The sequence below is a fragment of the Gymnoscopelus microlampas genome, assembly GCF_963454915.1.
Source record: "Gymnoscopelus microlampas genome assembly, chromosome: 7".
NCBI lineage: Eukaryota > Metazoa > Chordata > Actinopteri > Myctophiformes > Myctophidae > Gymnoscopelus > Gymnoscopelus microlampas.
In genome coordinates, this window is record NC_139944.1 from 45,851,949 (window position 1) to 45,871,147 (window position 19,199).

At 40.6% G+C, this 19,199-nt stretch overlaps 2 protein-coding genes across 4 annotated transcripts in view; both read right to left on the bottom strand.

Annotated features, from left to right (window-relative positions):
* Nucleotides 1-11,607, bottom strand: LOC311048953 (uncharacterized protein). 3 transcript variants are annotated; one of them, XM_084062328.1, is made up of 15 exons: nt 11,522-11,607; nt 9,845-10,099; nt 8,830-9,082; nt 8,366-8,463; nt 7,816-7,927; nt 7,510-7,551; nt 6,950-7,071; nt 6,781-6,837; nt 6,550-6,613; nt 5,618-5,844; nt 5,084-5,137; nt 4,918-4,969; nt 4,273-4,368; nt 4,013-4,051; nt 1-2,914 (listed from the first exon to the last, which is right to left on the bottom strand). In XM_084062328.1, the coding sequence occupies exons 2-15, from the start codon at nt 9,950-9,952 to the stop codon at nt 2,214-2,216; spliced, it is 2,025 nt and encodes a 674-aa protein (XP_083918454.1). In that variant the 5' UTR covers nt 9,953-10,099; nt 11,522-11,607; the 3' UTR covers nt 1-2,213. The 3 variants fall into 3 exon arrangements, with proteins under 3 accessions (XP_083918454.1, XP_083918453.1, XP_083918452.1); XM_084062327.1 differs by having other exon boundaries at nt 1-2,908; nt 8,821-9,082; XM_084062326.1 differs by having other exon boundaries at nt 8,821-9,082.
* The window catches only part of LOC311048581 (inter-alpha-trypsin inhibitor heavy chain H4-like), a gene marked incomplete at both ends in the record, with an annotated part of 20,868 nt that continues 11,751 nt past the window's right edge, over nt 10,083-19,199 (bottom strand). The window contains 5 exons of the mRNA XM_084061844.1: nt 10,083-10,099; nt 14,916-15,064; nt 15,690-15,861; nt 16,503-16,607; nt 17,602-17,674. Of these exons, the coding sequence (XP_083917970.1) occupies nt 10,083-10,099; nt 14,916-15,064; nt 15,690-15,861; nt 16,503-16,607; nt 17,602-17,674 (516 nt within the window). The remainder of the gene's footprint in view (nt 10,100-14,915; nt 15,065-15,689; nt 15,862-16,502; nt 16,608-17,601; nt 17,675-19,199) is intronic.

Genomic DNA, 19,199 nt, shown 5'->3' on the forward strand with positions numbered 1-19,199 from the left:
TAGTGTCCATAAACTTGCTTTATTTGACAAAAAAATTTAATACAAAGATCAACAGAAAATTGGACCAGGTTAACAACAACAACAACAACGACAACAACAACAACAACAACAACAACAACAACAACAATAAAGTAGGCTATAGGCCTACTGGACAACACAAGGTAGGCATATTTAATTGATATAGCCTAATTTGGTGGCCTACAGCTAATTATTTGGAGGACAGGGTAGCCTACATTTAGCTTAAATGATTTAGGTATTTTAAAACAAAAACAACTTAGTAGACTACTTTGATATAAGCAGGCTACATTTAGCAATCATAGCATAATGACTAAATATGTTATAGTTCAAAGTAGCTATGGGACTGTTTGCATATAAGCTTACCATGATACTGACATGATACTGACATGACTGACCATGATACTGACATGATACTGACATGATACTGACCATGATACTGTCATGATAGTGACCATGATACTGACATGATACTGACCATGATACTGACATGATACTGACCATGATACTGTCATGATAGTGACCATGATACTGACATGATACTGACCATGATACTGTCATGATAGTGACTGACCATGATACTGACATGATACTGACCATGATACTGACATGATACTGTCATGATAGTGACCATATACTGACCATGATACTGTCATGATAGTGACCATGATACTGTCATGATAGTGACCATGATACTGACATTACATTACAGTCATTTAGCAGACGCTTTTATCCAAAGCGACTTACAATAAGTGCATTCAACATAGGTAGGGAACGAAACTACTAATCACCAGAAGTCTTAAGTGCATTTCCTGCAAAAACAAGCAACCAAGAGTATACCTAGCGCTAAGGTAAAAGTGCTATATCAGCTACCAACGTTCTTAAACAGATGAGACAAAATAGCAAAATCAAATGAGCACGAGCTAATACAAAAAGTGTATCGACTAAACAAGATCCAATAAAACAGTACAACAATAAAACAAGAGTTCGTACAACTAGTTAACAACAAGTAAGCCAGACAAAGAGGAAGGGTAGTGTTTCCTGAAGAGGTGGGTTTTCAGCCTGCGGCAAAAGATGGGCAGTGACTCTGCTGTCCTGACATCAGTGGGAAGTTCATTCCACCACTGTGGGGCCAGAACAGAAAAAAGTTGTGACCGTGTCGATCGACCAGAAGGACCCTTGAGTGACGAGGCAATCAGTCGCCCCGAGGTAGCAGACCGAGAAGTGGTCGGGCAGGGGTGTAGGCATCGACCATAGCCCGGAGGTAAGAAGGAGCTGTTCCTTTCACTGCCCTATAGGCTAGCACCAGGGTTTTAAACTGGATCCGAGCTGCTACGGGGAGCCAGTGTAGAGAACGGAGAAGGATAGTTGTGTGGGAGAACTTGGGGCGGTTGAACACCAGACGAGCCGCAGCTTTCTGAACAAGCTCCAGAGGTCTGATGGCAGATGCCGGAGCACCAGCCAGGAGGGAGTTGCAGTAGTCCAGGCGGGAGATGACAAGAGCCTGGATGAGCACCTGGGCTGCCTTCGGAGAAGGTCAGACATGATACTGGCCATGATACTGTCATGATAGTGACCATGATACTGACATGATACTGACATGATACTGACATGATACTGACCATGATACTGTCATGATAGTGACCATGATACTGACATGATACTGACATGATACTGACCACGATACTGTCATGATAGTGACCATGATACTGACCGTGATACTGACCATGATGACCATGGTACTGACCATGAAACTGATATCATACTGACATGATACTGACCATGGTACTGACATGATACTGACAATGATACTGACCATGATACTGACCACGATACTGGCCACAATACTGACCATGATACTGACCATGATACTGACATGATACTGACCATGATACTGACATCATACTGACTATGATACTGACATATTACTGATGATGTCAGTATCATGTCATAGGGCTGTGACAGGGTCTGACATCCCTCTGACCTGTCACAGGGACGTTCAGTGCAGATGGGCCAGGGACTTGCTGGTCACCACTTCCGAAGCACCCGATAGTTAATCGATCACAACTTTAATAGAATTCAACTTATTAAAGTATAAATTATGAAAATAGAACTTATACAGATGTAGACAGCTTATACCATATACTGTGCATAAAGTTATAAAAATCCATTCATTGTGGTATACTGTAGGATGGTAATTATGTTAAAGGCTTCATTTCCCAGTTTTTCTCAGTTCCAAGACATTTATGGTGTGGCATCCTCAACTGATCCACTTTCTTCCAGTCAGTTTCATACACCCCCCCTGTCTTTCTTATTTTGTCACATTGCTTCATCATCCTCCGTCCCGCAGACAGCTCAGACAGGAGTGCCTGCGTCTGGGAGGGCAGGTGGAACAGAGTCAGTCCCTGAAGAAGCTCCGGTAATCCCCTGTCGCCGCAGGGCGGCTGCGACGTGGTAAAAGCCTCAAAATTCACCAGCATAAACCGTTCGCCGGCCCTGCCAGCCTTCTTGTCTGCTCCGACGCAGCACAGAGCGGCGGTGAACAGATCAGAGTAAGGGGAAGACGCCTGAGGAGAGGGTCCCTTGTCTTCTTCTCTGTTTCCATAAGCGGCAGCATCCTGGTGGTGGTGGTGTTGACGGCTCCATTCCTCTGTCCTGTCCCGAGCCTTTTGGGTCAGGACCAACACGACTCGCCCCCGCCCCACGCTGTCCAGATGCAGGAGCTGGGAGTGCAGCCACGGAAGAGGTCCCAGAGAGCACTGTTCCACTCTGCTCCACTGATCCACGGACACACTGAAGCCCTGGTCACGGAGCAGGGAGCCCAGCCCACACACGGACTCTGACACAGCGCTGCCCCCCTCTGGAGGGCTCAGCAGCACCACATGGCCTCTGACTGTTGCTTTTAGAGAGAGGAGAGAAGAAACGAGGGGTTATGTACTGTAAGTCAGTGGTTGTAAACCTCAGGGGCGTCACGGCCACTCACTGTGCGTAAGACACACCCTCACTAACATAGATCTGTGATTTCATACCCCCCACTTTTTGAAAAAAAAAAAAAAAAAAAAATTATTTATTTATTTTTAATAATAAATCGGTAAAATCAGGCAAAAATAAGAATTAAATAACCTAACCCTAACCCTAAAACCGAAATAAAGTAACCAAAACACGAAAAAAACTAACAAAATCCAACCAAAAAACGTAAGATTTTGAAAATACAAAATTTGTTTACATTTGACAGTTACAAATGTTTTTCACGCTTTTTCAAAAATAGCAGATCTACAAGCTCATAGCGCGGCACTCGGTGCCGCGCTATGAGCTTGTATATCTGCTATTTTTGAATAGCCAAAGTGTAAAATAAGGGGTATAGTCCACCGAAAGTCCATCCCCCCCACCTTCTGAGAGCCTGTGACGTCCCTGAGTCAGTGGTTGTAAACCTACCCTGGAGGGGGGCCCCAGATGACAGTAAAGTGACAATTTAAGGACTTTTAAGACCTTTTTAAAAAGAAAGAAAAGAAAAAAGACCATTACTGAATCAAACGTAATCAACAAACAATACCATAAAGACTGGTCAAACTTTGCCCAAATTGTCAATTAATATGAGAAAGAGACAAACATTGTGAAAATAGCAGATACAAGCTCATAAAGCCTTGCAACGCTTTTTTCACAATATCCATCTGTGGAACCGAGTCAAACAAAATGTAATGTCTCAACTCATTCTAAGTGCTTGTCAGGGTGGGGGGTCCCCAGTTCAAATACGATTATTTGGGGGGGGGTCACGGCTTGAAAAGGTTGAGAAACGCTGCTGTAAGTGAGTGTTGACTTGTTCACCACATTAACCCAGTATCCCTATTTTGGGGCATTATGTGTGTGTACCGGCACATAATACATTGCAATGCAACGCAATGCATGTCACTGTCAGCTTGTAGATCTGCTATTTTCACCGCGTGACACCGTTGTACAACAGTACAAGTATAAATAGTAAACTCACTAGTAAACTCACTTTGTAAACAGTTACCATAGCGCCAGCTCTGAGCCCATCCTGTAGTAACAGAAAATAAAAACAGTGAATGATCATTATATTATTCATCATTATTCAATATCATTATCATCTGTCAACATCATCTTTATTTAATTATTTAAAGGCACAAATTACTGAAGGAACACAATAATTCAAGTGAATAATCTATCAACATGTTCTCCGCTCTGTAACACAGGAAGAAATTTAAAAAAAAATGAAAATGGAAAGGAGTAAAAACATACTCTTGAGCTTGTGATGCAGGAGACAGAACATTAGAGCTGCCAAACAAAGCAGCAGCACTGAAGCGATGACCAATAGATTCCACCGGCCCCTGGTGTCTGTCAGGGGTAAACGTAAACATGATTATTAATCCCAATTTATGTTGTAGTGAATCTATCATAGTTCCATAATCATCAATTTCATTGAATCATCAATCATCAAAGTTTAAAAATGTATCTGTCCTAAAATGTGGCTGTAACAGTTGGCCGAAAGAATGGTCCAAGTCCAGTAATGCAGTTTTTTTTTAATATTCATTTACCTCCACAAACTAGGCGGAGGCGACAACTTAACAAAAATAAGGCTGGCCAAAATAACGATAAAATAAATAGGAAATCAGAAATGAACACTTAGTTGGATGTTTGGGGTAATTTTAACATCTTCTCTGGCTTTTATGAGCACCCCAGACAGTTTTTAAGTTGTTTGATTCAGTATTTAGATAATTGATATTCATTTTATCAGACACGCCCCCTTCCTATACAACCCCATTGTAACTTCAAAACCTGTTTTTTTTTTCAATTGTCTCTTTTCATTTATTTTATGTATTTATTTTCATTTTCCAAATAAATTATAAAGAATGCCCTGTGACAGTGGCATTCAGTCATACTCACTGTCATTGATGCAGAAGGGACCCAGGTAATTGTCCAGTCCTTTACATTTTGCCTATACAATAGTAAACAGATCATTTAGCATACTGTATTTTAAGCATACTTTGCTGATAAATTCTATGATGCATAATATATTATATACATTGGGGGACAGCTTGAAATAAATTACCATTACACATGGTGAAAGTTGAATGTTTATATCTTCAAACACCCCCGGAATCTCCTGCGGATTAAATAGTCAACCCAGTTGTTATTAAAGAGGGTGCAAGCGATATACTTTAGTAAAAGAATAAAGAGAAAAAACGTTTTTGTTCAGTAAAAGGGGTCTCCATATCTCCCCATATCTCCATCTTTATTAAATAGAAAATACATTATCAGCTCTGGATACCAATTTAACCAATCAGGAGAGAGAACTTGACAAATATTATTATTTAACTTAAATGTTATAGCGTTCCAGTTACGACTTTGTCTGTATCACTTCCAATATCACTTGTTTATTCTGTATCCTGTATAGTTCTCTCTCCTGGCATCCTGACCTGAACATGTATTTCCTGTTTACTAAAGAGCTGGAGAGGTGGAGAGATTGCTATCAGAATATAAAGCTATATTAACACTGATTTTGACAAAGAAATATCACTTACACCCCAGTAACACAATTAAAGCAACAAATAACGTTAAATAATGTTTTAAGGTTTACTCTTACCCATTGTCCCTTACTGTTTTGTCTCCAGGTACCATTTGACAGTGGCCACCTGAAGCCCTGCATCTCCTTGCACTTGTTGTGTGCTGTTTGCTGACATGGCCACACTTCACCTTCTAGCCTGCAGGGGGCAGACAGGTTCCATGACAGCATTGCAGCGTCATTGTAGGTCATCTGGCCCTGGACTACAGACATGGATACATTGTTCCATACAGTCTTCTGGGAGGCCTCTGGAATTTTGACAGAAGGAAATTCAATATTGTAGCAAAAGAGCAGATTTAGCAAAGAAGACATCAGTGTCTTTAATGCCTGTGGCGGAAAGTAACAAAGTACATTTAAGTACTGTACTTCAGTACAATTTTAAGGTATTCTTTACTTTACTGGAGTATTTCCAATTGTCAGTACTTCTACTCCACTAAATCTGAGGGGCAAATATTGCACTTTTACTCCACTATAATTATTTGAAAACTTTAGTTACTATTTACTTTTGATTTAGATTATTATTACAAAACATACATTAACCACATCAGCCTTATATACATCTCGGCCATTTGAAAATAGCCGATCTACAAGCTCACAATGTGTCGCGATTCGACGCATTGTGAGCTTGTAGATCTACTATTTTCAAAAGATTCTAATACATCTTATACATCAGAAAACTTGTGAAATGGGACATTCTGCATAATGAGTACTTTTTACTTTTGATACTTTAAGTACATTTTGATGTCAATACCTTTGTACTTTTACAAAAGTAAAAGTTGAAGGCTGAACTTGTACTTGTAACAGACTTCTACAATAGGTTATTGATACTTTTACTTAAGTAAAACATGTGAGTACTTCTTCCACCACTGTTCTACACTAAATCCACTATCCTGTCACCTTTAAACTGAGAGAGGAAAGGATTTGGCAACAAAAAACAAACCACTGACTCTCACCATGTTTTGTGAAGGGGCAGCTTACGGACCGCCGTGACCTCTGGTCACGCTCATCCCACCATACCTGGAATACACACAAACATACGCACACACACGCACACACACACGCACGAACGATGCAAGTGTAAACAAATAGCCAGGTGCTCACACTTGCATAACATAGGTCATAGTGTAAATATGACACCACAAATATTAACCCAGTAACCTGAGCAGGGTAACCCTATACAGTACCTGGAGACACATGCAGGATGTGACGAGGTATAATGGAATGCTCGTCCTGTTCCACAACTACACATGGACATAAAATACAAAGCGGTTATTATGTAAACAGGAAGTGAGAGAAAAACAAAACAACAAAAAACTTCATATGATGAAATATAATTGCCAACAGAAAGGTTACCTGGCATTTTCCATTCCTCTCATACTGGAGGCAGACAACAGTAGGGAGGCCCTTGTTCTTGTCATCAACATGAAGCTCAACCTGATTCCTCTCCTGATTAATTGTACTGTTGAGTCTGGGGACTGACAGAAAGACAAGACAAAATAAGACTCAAGGAGATTTACGTTCAATCTGTGTAAGCTGGTTTCTGACTACAGATCCCTGGTACAGACTTTTACAACTGTGGTTAGTTACAGCTAATAGTAACTAGGATATATAGAAACAAATAAATACAAAAAATAACCAGCCATGGCCACTTTAGGTCAGCATTGTTTTCCATCACCACAAGTTAACAAGTATCATCAATAAGGGTTATTATAGTTAATTAAAACTAACATTATAGCAGAAACTGACACGTTGAGAGTTTGTAGATCTGCTATTTTTGCATTTTTTTCTGACCTTGTTGAATCTTGCTGACTAATGCATATTACAATTTAAAACAATTAAACTAATAAAACTACATTAAAACCACACAAAAAAACTAGCAATCAATGTATTCAGATGATCAGAGTGTCACTCACCATCACACTCCTCTATGCGTTCCTGTGATGCTTGAGCACAGACTGAGGACAGACAGGAATATGTATAAAACACAATATTCTTTTAGAAACACAGAAAGGTTTGGGTGCTAAAAAAAACTCTTTACAAAAATATCAATCTGTTGTGGGGTATTTTGTGTGTGTGCTGTGTAAAGACATAGTAAACTCTTTTAGAAAAGTGCTACAAAAACAACTGTATTATTTTCATCATTATTATTCATGCTAATTTTAGCATTCATGTTCTAATGTTGTGTCAGATATACTGAGTACTGAGTTGACATACTGTACCTTCATCGATAGAAGGCATTACAAGGTCTTGCTTTAGTTTAGTAGAGAGAACAAACACAGACACACTGCTGCTGAACAACACTCCAGACGGCTTAGTGATTACTAAAGTCACCTGTAGATGTACACACGCACACGCGCACACATACACGCACACACACACGCACGCACGCACGCACGCACGCACGCACGCACGCACGCACGCACGCACGCACGCACGCGCGCGCGCGCGCGCACGCACACACACACACACACACACACACACACACACACACACACACACACACACACACACACACACACACACAGATTACATACTGTCTTGAGATTAACTTCTTCATACAACAAATAGTAAAAATTCACAATGCATTGCCATGCAACGTGTTGACAATTTTGAAAATGTTTGAAACATTTTGAAAATGTTAATCTTTGGAAATTGACATGCCCCAAAATAGGGACGCCAGGTTGAAAGTGGTTATAAGTGAAAATACACCTAACCTTTTCGGAGTATATATAATAGTTTAAATGTCGTAGTGCCCTGATTGAACTTTACCTGGGCCTCCTTTGTAGGCGTAGTAGGAGTTACTGTGAACTGGACCTTCTTACAAACAGGCAAGCTGGGTGCAGCAGTGTAGCACACTGTAACAAATGCTGCAGAAACAACAGAAACAAACTTGTAGATCGGCTATTTTCAAAATCCTTGCATCTATCTTATATTATTTGCCAATTTGGCCAATGTTTGACCAGTTTTTATAGTATAGTTTGTTGATTACTTTTGATGCAGTAATGGTCTTTTTTTCTCCTCTTTCTTTTTTTGAGGCATTAAAAAGGTCTTAAAAGTCTTTCAATTGTCACTTCACTGTCATGTGGGGACCCCCCCTAAAAAAATATGGGGACCCCCGGAGGGAATCCACAGGTTGAGAACCACTGGCCTAATGCATATCAAACTGGGGGTCCTGAAATAAAAAAAAAGGTTGAGAATCACTGCTGAAGAGGATGTTCACACACCTCTCTTACTTCTGATCCCTTTGTGGTCGTCCTCCTCCCCATGAAGCCCAGAGCTTCTTCCTTCAGCTGCTGTTCCTTCATTCAGATTTATATTGAGTTGTATTCCTATGCTCAGGCATAAAGCGCACTGTGCTCCTTCCTCCTTATTGCAACAGGCCATATTGGCCTGCACCTTCATACCAGTAACATGCGCCGCTTCATTCTCTGTAGGAGAGAGAGAGGGGATGGGCATCTCATCCCTCACGCTGCATCTTGACAGATTCTGTGTGAGAGACACAGTAAAGAAAATACAGGTTAAAACAAAATGCAGTTTAACCCATTATTAAGACCTGAGGCCGATTCTAAAAATGCCTTCTAAATCCTAAAAAAAAAACATATGTTGCTATATGAGTGGTTCTCAGACTTTTTCATGTCAAGAACCCCCAGAATTATGTATTTGGCCGCCGACCCCCATCTCAAAATATTTAGTTCCAGGGACCCCCAGAAGCAAAGATTTTAGTTAAAAATGTTCACTGAAAATATATATATATTAAAAGATTTGCACACATTTTCACGTTTTTTCCAAAATATCAGATCTACAAGCTCATAGCGCGGCACAAAGTGACGCACTATTAGCTTGTATATCTGATATTTTGGAATAGCCAAGCAGTGCTACATATAGCTAAAATTTTAAATGACACAGATGCTTTCCCGGCATGATTGTCATATGGCGGAGCATAAATCATGCAGTAGCTTCACAGCACCTTTCTTAATTACTTAATGAGACATATGTTGCTAGGTAATGCTTTATATAGTAAAAAGATCGTTCTATTGTTACACGCTATCAGGACTTTATAATTCGTCCATACTGATTCAATATTTGAAAGGTGTAATCTATGATGTGCACGGTGGCCAAAAGGAAATTAAGAAAACATATGCCAGTGTGTATCCAAGGAAATGAAATGTGTGCTTCAACAATATAAACTGTGTATAGAACAGGATATTTGCGCTTCTGTGTGCAGTGCAGTGTTTATGTACACTCTACCTCCGAGCAAACAACTTCTTGATTGTCATATCCAGTGGTATACAAAGCCAAGGCTGGTGTTGCGAGTGTCAGCAGGATATATCCCAACGTCCATGCAGAAGAAAACATGTTTTTTTTTTCCTTTTTTCTCCCCCTCTGAGTGAGACGCTGGACCCTGCTGGCTGGGTCATGAATGGTCTGTTCTGTGGCAGGTCACTTCTTTGTGACATTTGGTTGTTCACAGTGTTGAACAACTTGTTCACAACTTCACATGACCTGAAGAAGGAAAAAGATCAGATGATGACAGCCATACACTGTAAATCTGGAGAGGCAAGGCAAGGTCCTGATTTTGGAAGATCTATAAGAGCATTAAGCCGTTACACCCCAACGCAAATATGAAGAGTCAACTTAATGTTGAGAGTGTAATAATTGATCTTCCCTGCTTGCAGTGGTGTAAAGTAACTAAGTACATTTACTCAAGTGCTGTACTTAAGTACAATTTTGAAGTAATTCTACTTTACTGCAGTATTTCCAATTTTCAGTACTTGTACTTCTAGAGACAAATATTATACTTTAACTCCACTACAATCATTTGAAAACTTTAGTTACTAGTTACTTTGCAGATATAAATTATCATATTATAAAACATACATTAACCACTTCAGACCTATTGTATACATAGGCTATTTGAAAATAGCCGATCTACAAGCTCACGTTGTGATCTTGTAGATCTGCTATTTTCAAACATTTTAGTACTTTAAGTATATTTTGATGCCTATACTTTTGTACTTTCACTCAAGTAACATTTTGAACACAGGCCTTTTACTTGTAACAGAGTATTTCTACATTGCGGTATCAATACTTTTACACTGCCTGCTCAATGGTGCTCACCATCAGGGTTGGATTGGTTCCTGTGACATACTAGTCATGTCTAGGGTGTGTACTTGAACATCACGCTATGGGAAACAGGAGATCGGCTCCTGACATACTGACTTACTTATTAGAAGCATGAGCTAATTGAAAATAGATTTGTTGAATAAATCACTGGCTGGGTCTGAAAGAAGATAAATGTGAACTCCAACATTAGAGGCTTTTATACTTAATAGAGAATAGTAAACAAACTATCCCTAGGCTACTGTTTCCAGGAAACAATCTTCTTCTTCTTTTAAGCAGCTGGTGGAAACTTTCTGTTTTACTTTTACTTTCCGTTTACAGAAAATAATACAGAAAGCGCACGCACGCACGCACGCACGCAAGTGCAGGGCAGCATGGTAATGATCAAAAACCCAAAACTGGATGTTATACCCCAGTCAAGCATATTTTTGGGACCATCCCTAGGGAGGATCTTTGTGCCACTTTGTGGCTCATTCATTGTCTAGTCCAGGTTTTGTAATTATGCTATTATGTTCCTTGGTCTAGTTTTCGTTCCCCTCATTTGTACAGTATACCAGTTGTCCAGTCAGTCCCTGTGTCAGCTATATAAAAACACCCAAGCATTTGGGGTTCTCTTCTCACCACAGCAGCACGCAACAACCCCTGCCTATTAACCCAATAAAAATACATTACTGAATGTTAATAAATTACTATTCATGGGAAAGGCCCTTCTCGAGTGTGTGGGAATCTTCATTTAGCAGCATTACAATCACATGCCATTAGTAATGATCAAATACATTTGCAGTGATATAGTAGGCTACTTACCATGTGGAGGTTGAACAGTTGTCTTACAAAATCCAGTCTTCAGTGTATTCAGGACCATTTCTCAAGCCAGCCACCCTATGACTGCTTCAGGACAATATAGTACAAGGCGTGACATTACACTTTACTTACTGTAGTGTGTCCCCAGTCCCCTCCTTCTTTCTCTCTCTCTCTCTCTCTCTCTCTCTCTCTCTCTCTCTCTCTCTCTCTCTCTCTCTCTCTCTCTCTCTCTCTTAAACACTCCCTTAAGCAAACACACAGTACGTTATACTGTACTGCTCTACATTCTTCATTGTACTGTGACCAATAACAGAACACAGGCTGGTTAAAGTCCATGGATATTGCCATTGCATTGTCAAAATAGACCTCCACCTTCTATGGTCTATTTTAGAAACAAACATTTCTGTGGAAAATAGGTTGTGAAACAATGGGTTTGGAGTCATTTCGATTTCAACACTGTGTTAAATGTTGCATTGATTGTCTCATTCATTCATTCATACCTGCCACGGATCAGTGCATTTCCTGGTCTTTCCAGTTTAACAAGTCTACAACTCACACCTGATAATCGTTGTTAAGCCTTTGACATAATGCTACAGTAGTAGGCACATTGCGTCATGCTCATACAGTGTCTTTACCAGTGGTGGAAAGTAACTAAGTACATTTACTCAAGTGCAATTTTGAGGTATTTGTAATTTACTGGAGTATTTCCAATTTTCAATACTTTTACTCCACTACATCTCAGAGGCAAATATTGTACTTTTACTCCACTACAATTATTTGAAAACTTAGCTACTAGTTACTTTTTTGTTTTTGATTATTATTACAAAACATATACATTACCCACTTCAGCCCTATATACATTTAGGCCATTTGAAAATAGCCGATCTACAAGCTCACAATGCGTCGCGATGCTTTGACTACAAACAGATCTACAGAAGACTCCACTACCTGTGAGGAATGTCCATGAAGTGTTGCTTTCTTACAGACTTACACAACACTTTATGGAATTTTCTTATCTGCTCAGTGCTATCATAGTCAGCATCATTTATACTCCACTTACTATCAGTGTTGGGCAAGTTACTCAGGTCAGTCATAAGTTATACTTTATATTACTAGTTTAAAAAGTAACAATATTACTTGGTTTCTTTACACCACTGGCTACATGATGCTGAGTTGAGGATGATACACGAAAGAAGAAGAAAAAGCCCCTATGGCAGATTAGAGTCCACTAGGATACATTTACGGTTAGGTCTATATGTTGTCTGGTAATATTAATGACAGCCCATTGTGTATGTCTGTAGCAAAAATAACATTTTGACAAAAATGTCCAAGCACAAATCAGCAAGCATGGTGATGACCTCTGTAATAAGTCCATTATACTAAAGAGAAAAAATAATAATAACTATATTAAAGGGTATAAATTAGGCTTTAGTCTCTTGAAAAGAAACATAACAAGTTGCTTGGAGAAAGAGAAACTATACAAAATGTCATTGACTATTGAGTCAGTGAAGTCAGACAGCTCCACCTTCAGGTCAGTGTGGAGACGAGCAAACAATGAAATACAGTAGTAAAGGGATTAGTGTGACAGTAGTTCTCAACCTTTTCAGGCCGCGACCCCCCAAAAAAACATATTTGAACTAGGGATCATCCTGACAAACACGTGGAATTGTAGGAGTTGAGGCATTCAATTTAGTTGGTTCTACAGATATATATCGTGAAAATAGCAGATCTTGCGAGGCGTTGTGAGCTTGTAGATCAGCTATTTTCAAAATGTTTGCCTCTTTCTTATATTTCTAGACAATTTTACTTTTTTTTTTTTTCTAAACCTAAGTTGTTGCAAAAAGGGTAGGCAAAATAAGCCTCGGCTTCAGCCTACACCTTTTAAATGGACCGAAATAAAGATTTACTACTTTGGCGAATGTTTCACCAGTTTTTTTTTTTATAGTTAGTTGATTATTTTTGATGTAGTAATGGTATTTTTTATTTAATTTCTTTAAAAATAATAATTAAATTGTCACAACACTGTCATCTGGGGACCCCCAAATGGGGGGGGGGGGCAATTCTTTTGATTCCATTGTTTTTTCAAAACATTGGATTTTTGTGTAAACTGCACCAATCACCAGTTTAGAGCTATTTATTATTATCATTATTATTATTATTATTATTATTATTAAAGCACAAACGGTATCCATATCAGTAGCCATATTCAAATTCAGTACATTTAGCAGTATTTTTGCATCTACTTTCATTCAGATTGTATTGTGTTCTCAGGCAGGCAGCTCTTTTAACAGATTCATTAATAGAGAACTAAATAAAATATAAAGAATGCTTTCTTTGTACCGTCTGATCAGAGACTTACATCTGGTGCAAACAAAAAAAGTAGTTCTGTTGGACTTTACCCTTTAAGTTTAAACAACAACAAAGACATGAACACTTTATTTATTCAGTGGCAGGCTAGGTCAGTTGTTACCGGTACCGCACATGTGGGTATAACTAACTGACACTGCGAAGCTTAGTTCATATACTTCATTGTACTGTGTGACAAAAGTATAAATTAGACTCAACACTCCTACAATTTATAAGTGTTTAGTTTTAACCCATTAATACCTGGAACGCATCTGTGTCACTTTAGATCTCTTTGGCTATTCAAAAATAGCAGATCTACAAGCTCATAGCGCAGCACCGAGTGCCGCGCTACGTGCTTGTAGATCTGCTATTTTTGAAAAATCGTGAACAAATATTTTTGATATTTTTTTCAAAAAACTGTTAGGATTTAGATTTTTTTAAAGAATCGCCTCAGGTCTTAACAGTGGGAGATCTATTTGGTGTAATGGTGCACCCAGTTATAATTGTGCAACAAGGAAGTCAGACAGTTCTCTCTGAAGAGCGAGCTCAGGAGACACAGACCAGCAGCGCAGTGTCGGGGCAGAGGGAATACTGTAGTCCGAAGCAGATGATCTAGAAGAAAAACATTTTATTCTTACTGGTAGAATGGCACTAGTAGTCAGTAGTGGAAAAACATACTCAAATGTTTTACTTGATTTAAGAAGGTTGAGCAGAATTGCTGTATGATATACCTGATAGCAGTAATCTCCGTGTTATGGATGCTGAGTCTTGCTGTACCGGGGGTTTCTTGCAGTATGGAATAAACCGCAGGCTTTGCCACTGGAAGACAGATGACAAGACAAATCACGCACGCACGCACGCACGCACGCACACACACACACACACACACACACACACACACACACACACACACACACACACACACACACACACACACACACACACACACACACACACACACACACACACACACACACACACACACACACACACACACACACACACACACAATCTGTATTTTTTTGCACACATGATATATGATCCCACTCACCTAAAATTCCTTCAGTGTTGTTGCCTGATGGCAACTGTCTCAAGACAGGCCAGAGAAGTTTCTCTCCCTTCCTCTGATGAAGCAGGATGACAATACGTGTATCTCCGATTGAAACGTCCATCTCATTGTACCGCAGAATCAGTGTGACACTACAAACAAACAAGCATCCCAACTTACTTTAAAAAAATTATATATATACATATCTTTTTTTTAAATCCGACCATTTTTGTAACCCATTTGTTCACCCAGTGCCAATTGCCTAAACTGTAATCCTGGGCGCTACTCTCCCCCTGCCAGCCTGGGGAGAGCCCCGAACTGAGCTCATGCTTCCTTCAATGCATGGGGCGTGAGCAGGCCGCTTCTTATCACCTGACAGGGGGGAGTTTCCCCGGTTGGACGTAGCGCGTGGAAGGAACACGTTATTCCAACCAGGTCCTTTCCCCTCCATCAGGCGCCCCGGCTGACCAGGGGGAGGCAGTATAGAGACCAGGATTACTGCATGTTTTTTGTGAGGGTACCTACTCTAGGGGACACGGGGAGAACATGCAAACTCCACACAGAAAGGCCCTTTAACTTACTTTTATTTACTGATCCATACATGAAAGTCCCATACTGGTCTGTTGCTACAGAATAAAATCTTAGATGTAAATTCATCATTTGGGTGCCACTGTCAGAGTTAAATTAACACTGAGGCCTTTACTATGTACATTACTACAGTATGAACAGAGTTTTATCACTTAGTATAAGGTAAGCAATCAATGCAGGCTTTGGTACCTTCCTGCTGTTGTGTGGTCCTGGCCCCAGTTAAAAGCTTTCACATGCTGTCCGTCTCGCACGGTGATGGAATCGGTGTTCACCTCAATACGCTGATCAGTTTTGTAGTGAATAACAATCTCCTGGAGGCCCCCCTGCAGTGATCGTCTGAGCTTCCCGTTCACAGACAATCCTGGGTCAGCAGAGGAGATACCAACTCACAACAATGTCTGGGTTACTGCTGTAAGCATGGTTCCCTGAGCAGGGACCAAAAGTCTATTACCTGAAGGAATTTTATCCACTTGAGCCCTATATACATTTAGGCCATTTGAAAATAGCCGATCTACAATAGCCTGGGACCAGACGAATCTGCTAGTGCAAAAAAAAATTGCACTCTGCGATTTGGGTCTGGCACCGCTCCATAGAGAATCCATTTCCTGCTCCAGAAGACGTGGGGGACCAATCAGGGCCCAGTATTCGAATATGGGAGACTGAAATTGGTAGTTGGTTGTAGGTCTAACCAATTGTGTCGAGGGCCATTGTTTTGATCCCGCCCCTTGGGAAAAAAAACGTCCTCATGGAAGCACCAGACTCATATCCACACAGTGATATAGTCTGGCTACGCCAGGCTAGATCTACAAGCTCACAATGCGTCGCAATGCGACAAAGGAATTTTTGTGCAATGAGCTTGTAGATCTGCTATTTTTGAATAGCCAAAGAAATCTAAAATGACAGAGATGCGTTCCCGGATTTAATGGGTTAAACATATATTATAAAGGCTATATAGCCAAACAGAACACAGAACGTAAGTGCAGGATAATATACTGCAGTGACCTGTGTCGGGGTCTTGCAGTAATTTCAGATGTTCGGCACTGACATCATAACATAGTGGGAGGGTCTGGTTCTCAGCTCCTAGCAGAAACCTGTGACGCAAAGGAACTAGAAAGCATATTATAGAGAAGGAGAGAGAGAAAGAAAGAGAGGGACAGAAAGAGAGAGAGAAAGAGAGGGACAGAAAGAGAGACAGAGAGTGTTGAGTGCAATGACAAATAAGACAAACACATGCATGCAAACACATACATGAACCCAAAGTTACCCTGGTTCGATCTACTCCTAGTGTCATGTCGAATTGCCCTTGAAAAGGAACCCCTATCTGTCCTGATCGAGTAGGCCTACAGTTAGGCCCCTCCCGTTTGTATGTAAGAGCTGGCGAAAACTTCTTCGCCAGCTTGGCTTTTTCCGAGTGGAACCAGAACATGGCCACCACTGCTATGCCCTATCCCAGAACACAAATGTAAAACACATTTTTGTACTGTAAAGCAATATATTTCTATATGCTAAATGCAGACCATTTACAAGCTAGTACATGAATAAAAACTTCTGTTTGCCTTTTAGGCTTCGTAATAAAAAATTGCACAGGGCAGTTATGACAAATAACTTAAATATTCAAAGAAATGACTGACCTATTTAATAATTTTCAAAATAGTAGAAATAGCTGATCTAGAAGCTACCAACGCGTCAAAAAGTGACGCGTTGTAAGCTTCTAGATCAGCTATTTCTGCAATTTTTGGAAAATGTATGAACATTTTTAAACAGGGATACGAATCATACGATTATGACGATTATGCAAAAATGAATGCGATTATGGCAAATCATTGCGATTTTAGTGATGCAGAGAAGTGCTTCAGCAAGGCATAGGCTACTTTTACTCTGACAACCTACTAACTAACCATTCCAACCCACACAATGAATACCTGATGGAAATAAGGACTGAATAAAGTCTTGTTTATGTGACAGTCGTTTTTTTTAATGTGTGAAGAAACTAAGGAAGTTTTTCAAATGTGTTGGTAAAATCCTTGTCTTTCATATAGGCTAAGGCCTTTATTTATTTGAAATTTGTGACTTTACGCAAATGGTATTTACAGCACAATACCTTGTGTTGTCGGTGGTACTTTTTGGGGCGAGATAGCAGTTGCTGGAAGAGAAGGCTCATATCTGATCATCGCCTGGCCTGCAGAAAACATGATAGTGTGAATTCACACGACCGGCATGGTTTACCAGGCTAGAGAATGTGCTAAAAAAATATTTTCAAATAGCCTATGTATATAAAAACTAGAGTTTCGGGGGGCTACGCCCCCCTCAACCCCAGCCGCGCACGGGGCGTTGCGTTTGTTGGTCCCTCCGTGTCCCTGTGTCTGTATCCGTGTAGCTGCAGCACAGAGTGGGCAGTATAGATGGGGATTATGGCTGTTAGAGGCATGTACGCGCACGGGGCCCGCGTGGGCGTGTGTATATGGGGGTAGACAAATTGTCTAAGTAACATTTGCAAAAAGGGAAAAAAAAAAAAAAAATTGTAAGAAAGTGTAATGTAAAAGTTAGAAAATGATGAAAAATAGGTGTTGTTGTGAGTACGTGTATTTGGGGCGGTCCTGCCATTACGTTAGTTACTGTAGTTGGTGTGGAGCTACATAGTTCTCCAGAAGACACACACAAACATACACCATCTACAATGGACGAACTGAGCAGCAATATAGACATTCACCACACGAACGTGCATTGTTGACAAAGTGATTGCACAGCCGCTGCAGGCATGACAACCAGGTTAGCGTTAGCGACATGGCAGCTATCACAGCGCCCTGTCCGTCGTGCTGCAACTGCCTGTGATGGCTACAGCAGTAACAGCAAGCTGTCTGCGATGCCATTGTCTGGAGACTGCTGTTAGCGTGACACGACCAATGAGAGTGAGCGCTGTAGTTGTTGCTAAGATACGGTGGCGTCTCTGGCCCATAGCTTGTAGATCTCTCACACATGATTGGCGTAGGCTGCGTTGCCAGGTCTGACTTTGTGTGTAAGCAATGGTCGGCTTGTTTTTGCGCGCCTTTGGGCTCGTTTGCATTGTGCGCACGGCAGCGCTTGTTAAGCGTACGTCAGCGCGACGTGGCAACGGACGTGGCAACGTGAAAGGTGATTGGCTGGTGAAAAGAAACACCCGACGTTACACCAGAAATGGTGCCTGGAGAAAATGGTGACAAAAAAAAACGTTTGGAAAAAAAGGAAAAAAACCCCGCAGCGGCTGCCTGCTGTTGTGGTGATGAGGTGGTGCGCACGGTAAACGGTACGAAGCTGCCTCCCCTTCCGTTTTGTCCGACATTTGGTGAGTAGAATTAATTATGTTGCGCGGTGGAGAAGGTGTAGTGAACAGTGAGATGTCCCCTACGCGAGGCGTAAATTCAGTGCGGCCGCCGTGGCGAGTCAGTAGGCGACATGTGGTCTGGCGGTGCGTTGTTTATCCGATAACAGAGCTGTGGGGTGTCATCACCGAGGGTGCGGAAGTTGCTCGCCATTTATATAGTTAGAAAGGGCAAAAGTGGTTAATGTATGTTTAAAATGTAATCATTTATATCTGCAAAGTAAGTACAATATTTTCCTCAGAGAGGTAGTGGAGTAGAAGTAAAAGTATTGAAAATTTGAAATACTCCAGTAAAGTAAAAGTATCTCAAAATTGTACTTAAGTACAGAACTTTAGTACAG

Excerpts from the sequence above, each read along its gene's own strand:
- LOC311048953 (XM_084062326.1), bottom strand. The coding sequence starts at position 9,952 with ATGTTTTCTTCTGCATGGACGTTGGGATATATCCTGCTGACACTCGCA. Across the intron at positions 9,083-9,844 it reads AAGAAGTTGTTTGCTCGGAG|AATCTGTCAAGATGCAGCGT; the intron begins GTAGAGTGTACA and ends TCTCTCACACAG. Across the intron at positions 6,614-6,780 it reads CATCCTGCATGTGTCTCCAG|GTATGGTGGGATGAGCGTGA; the intron begins GTACTGTATAGG and ends TGTGTATTCCAG.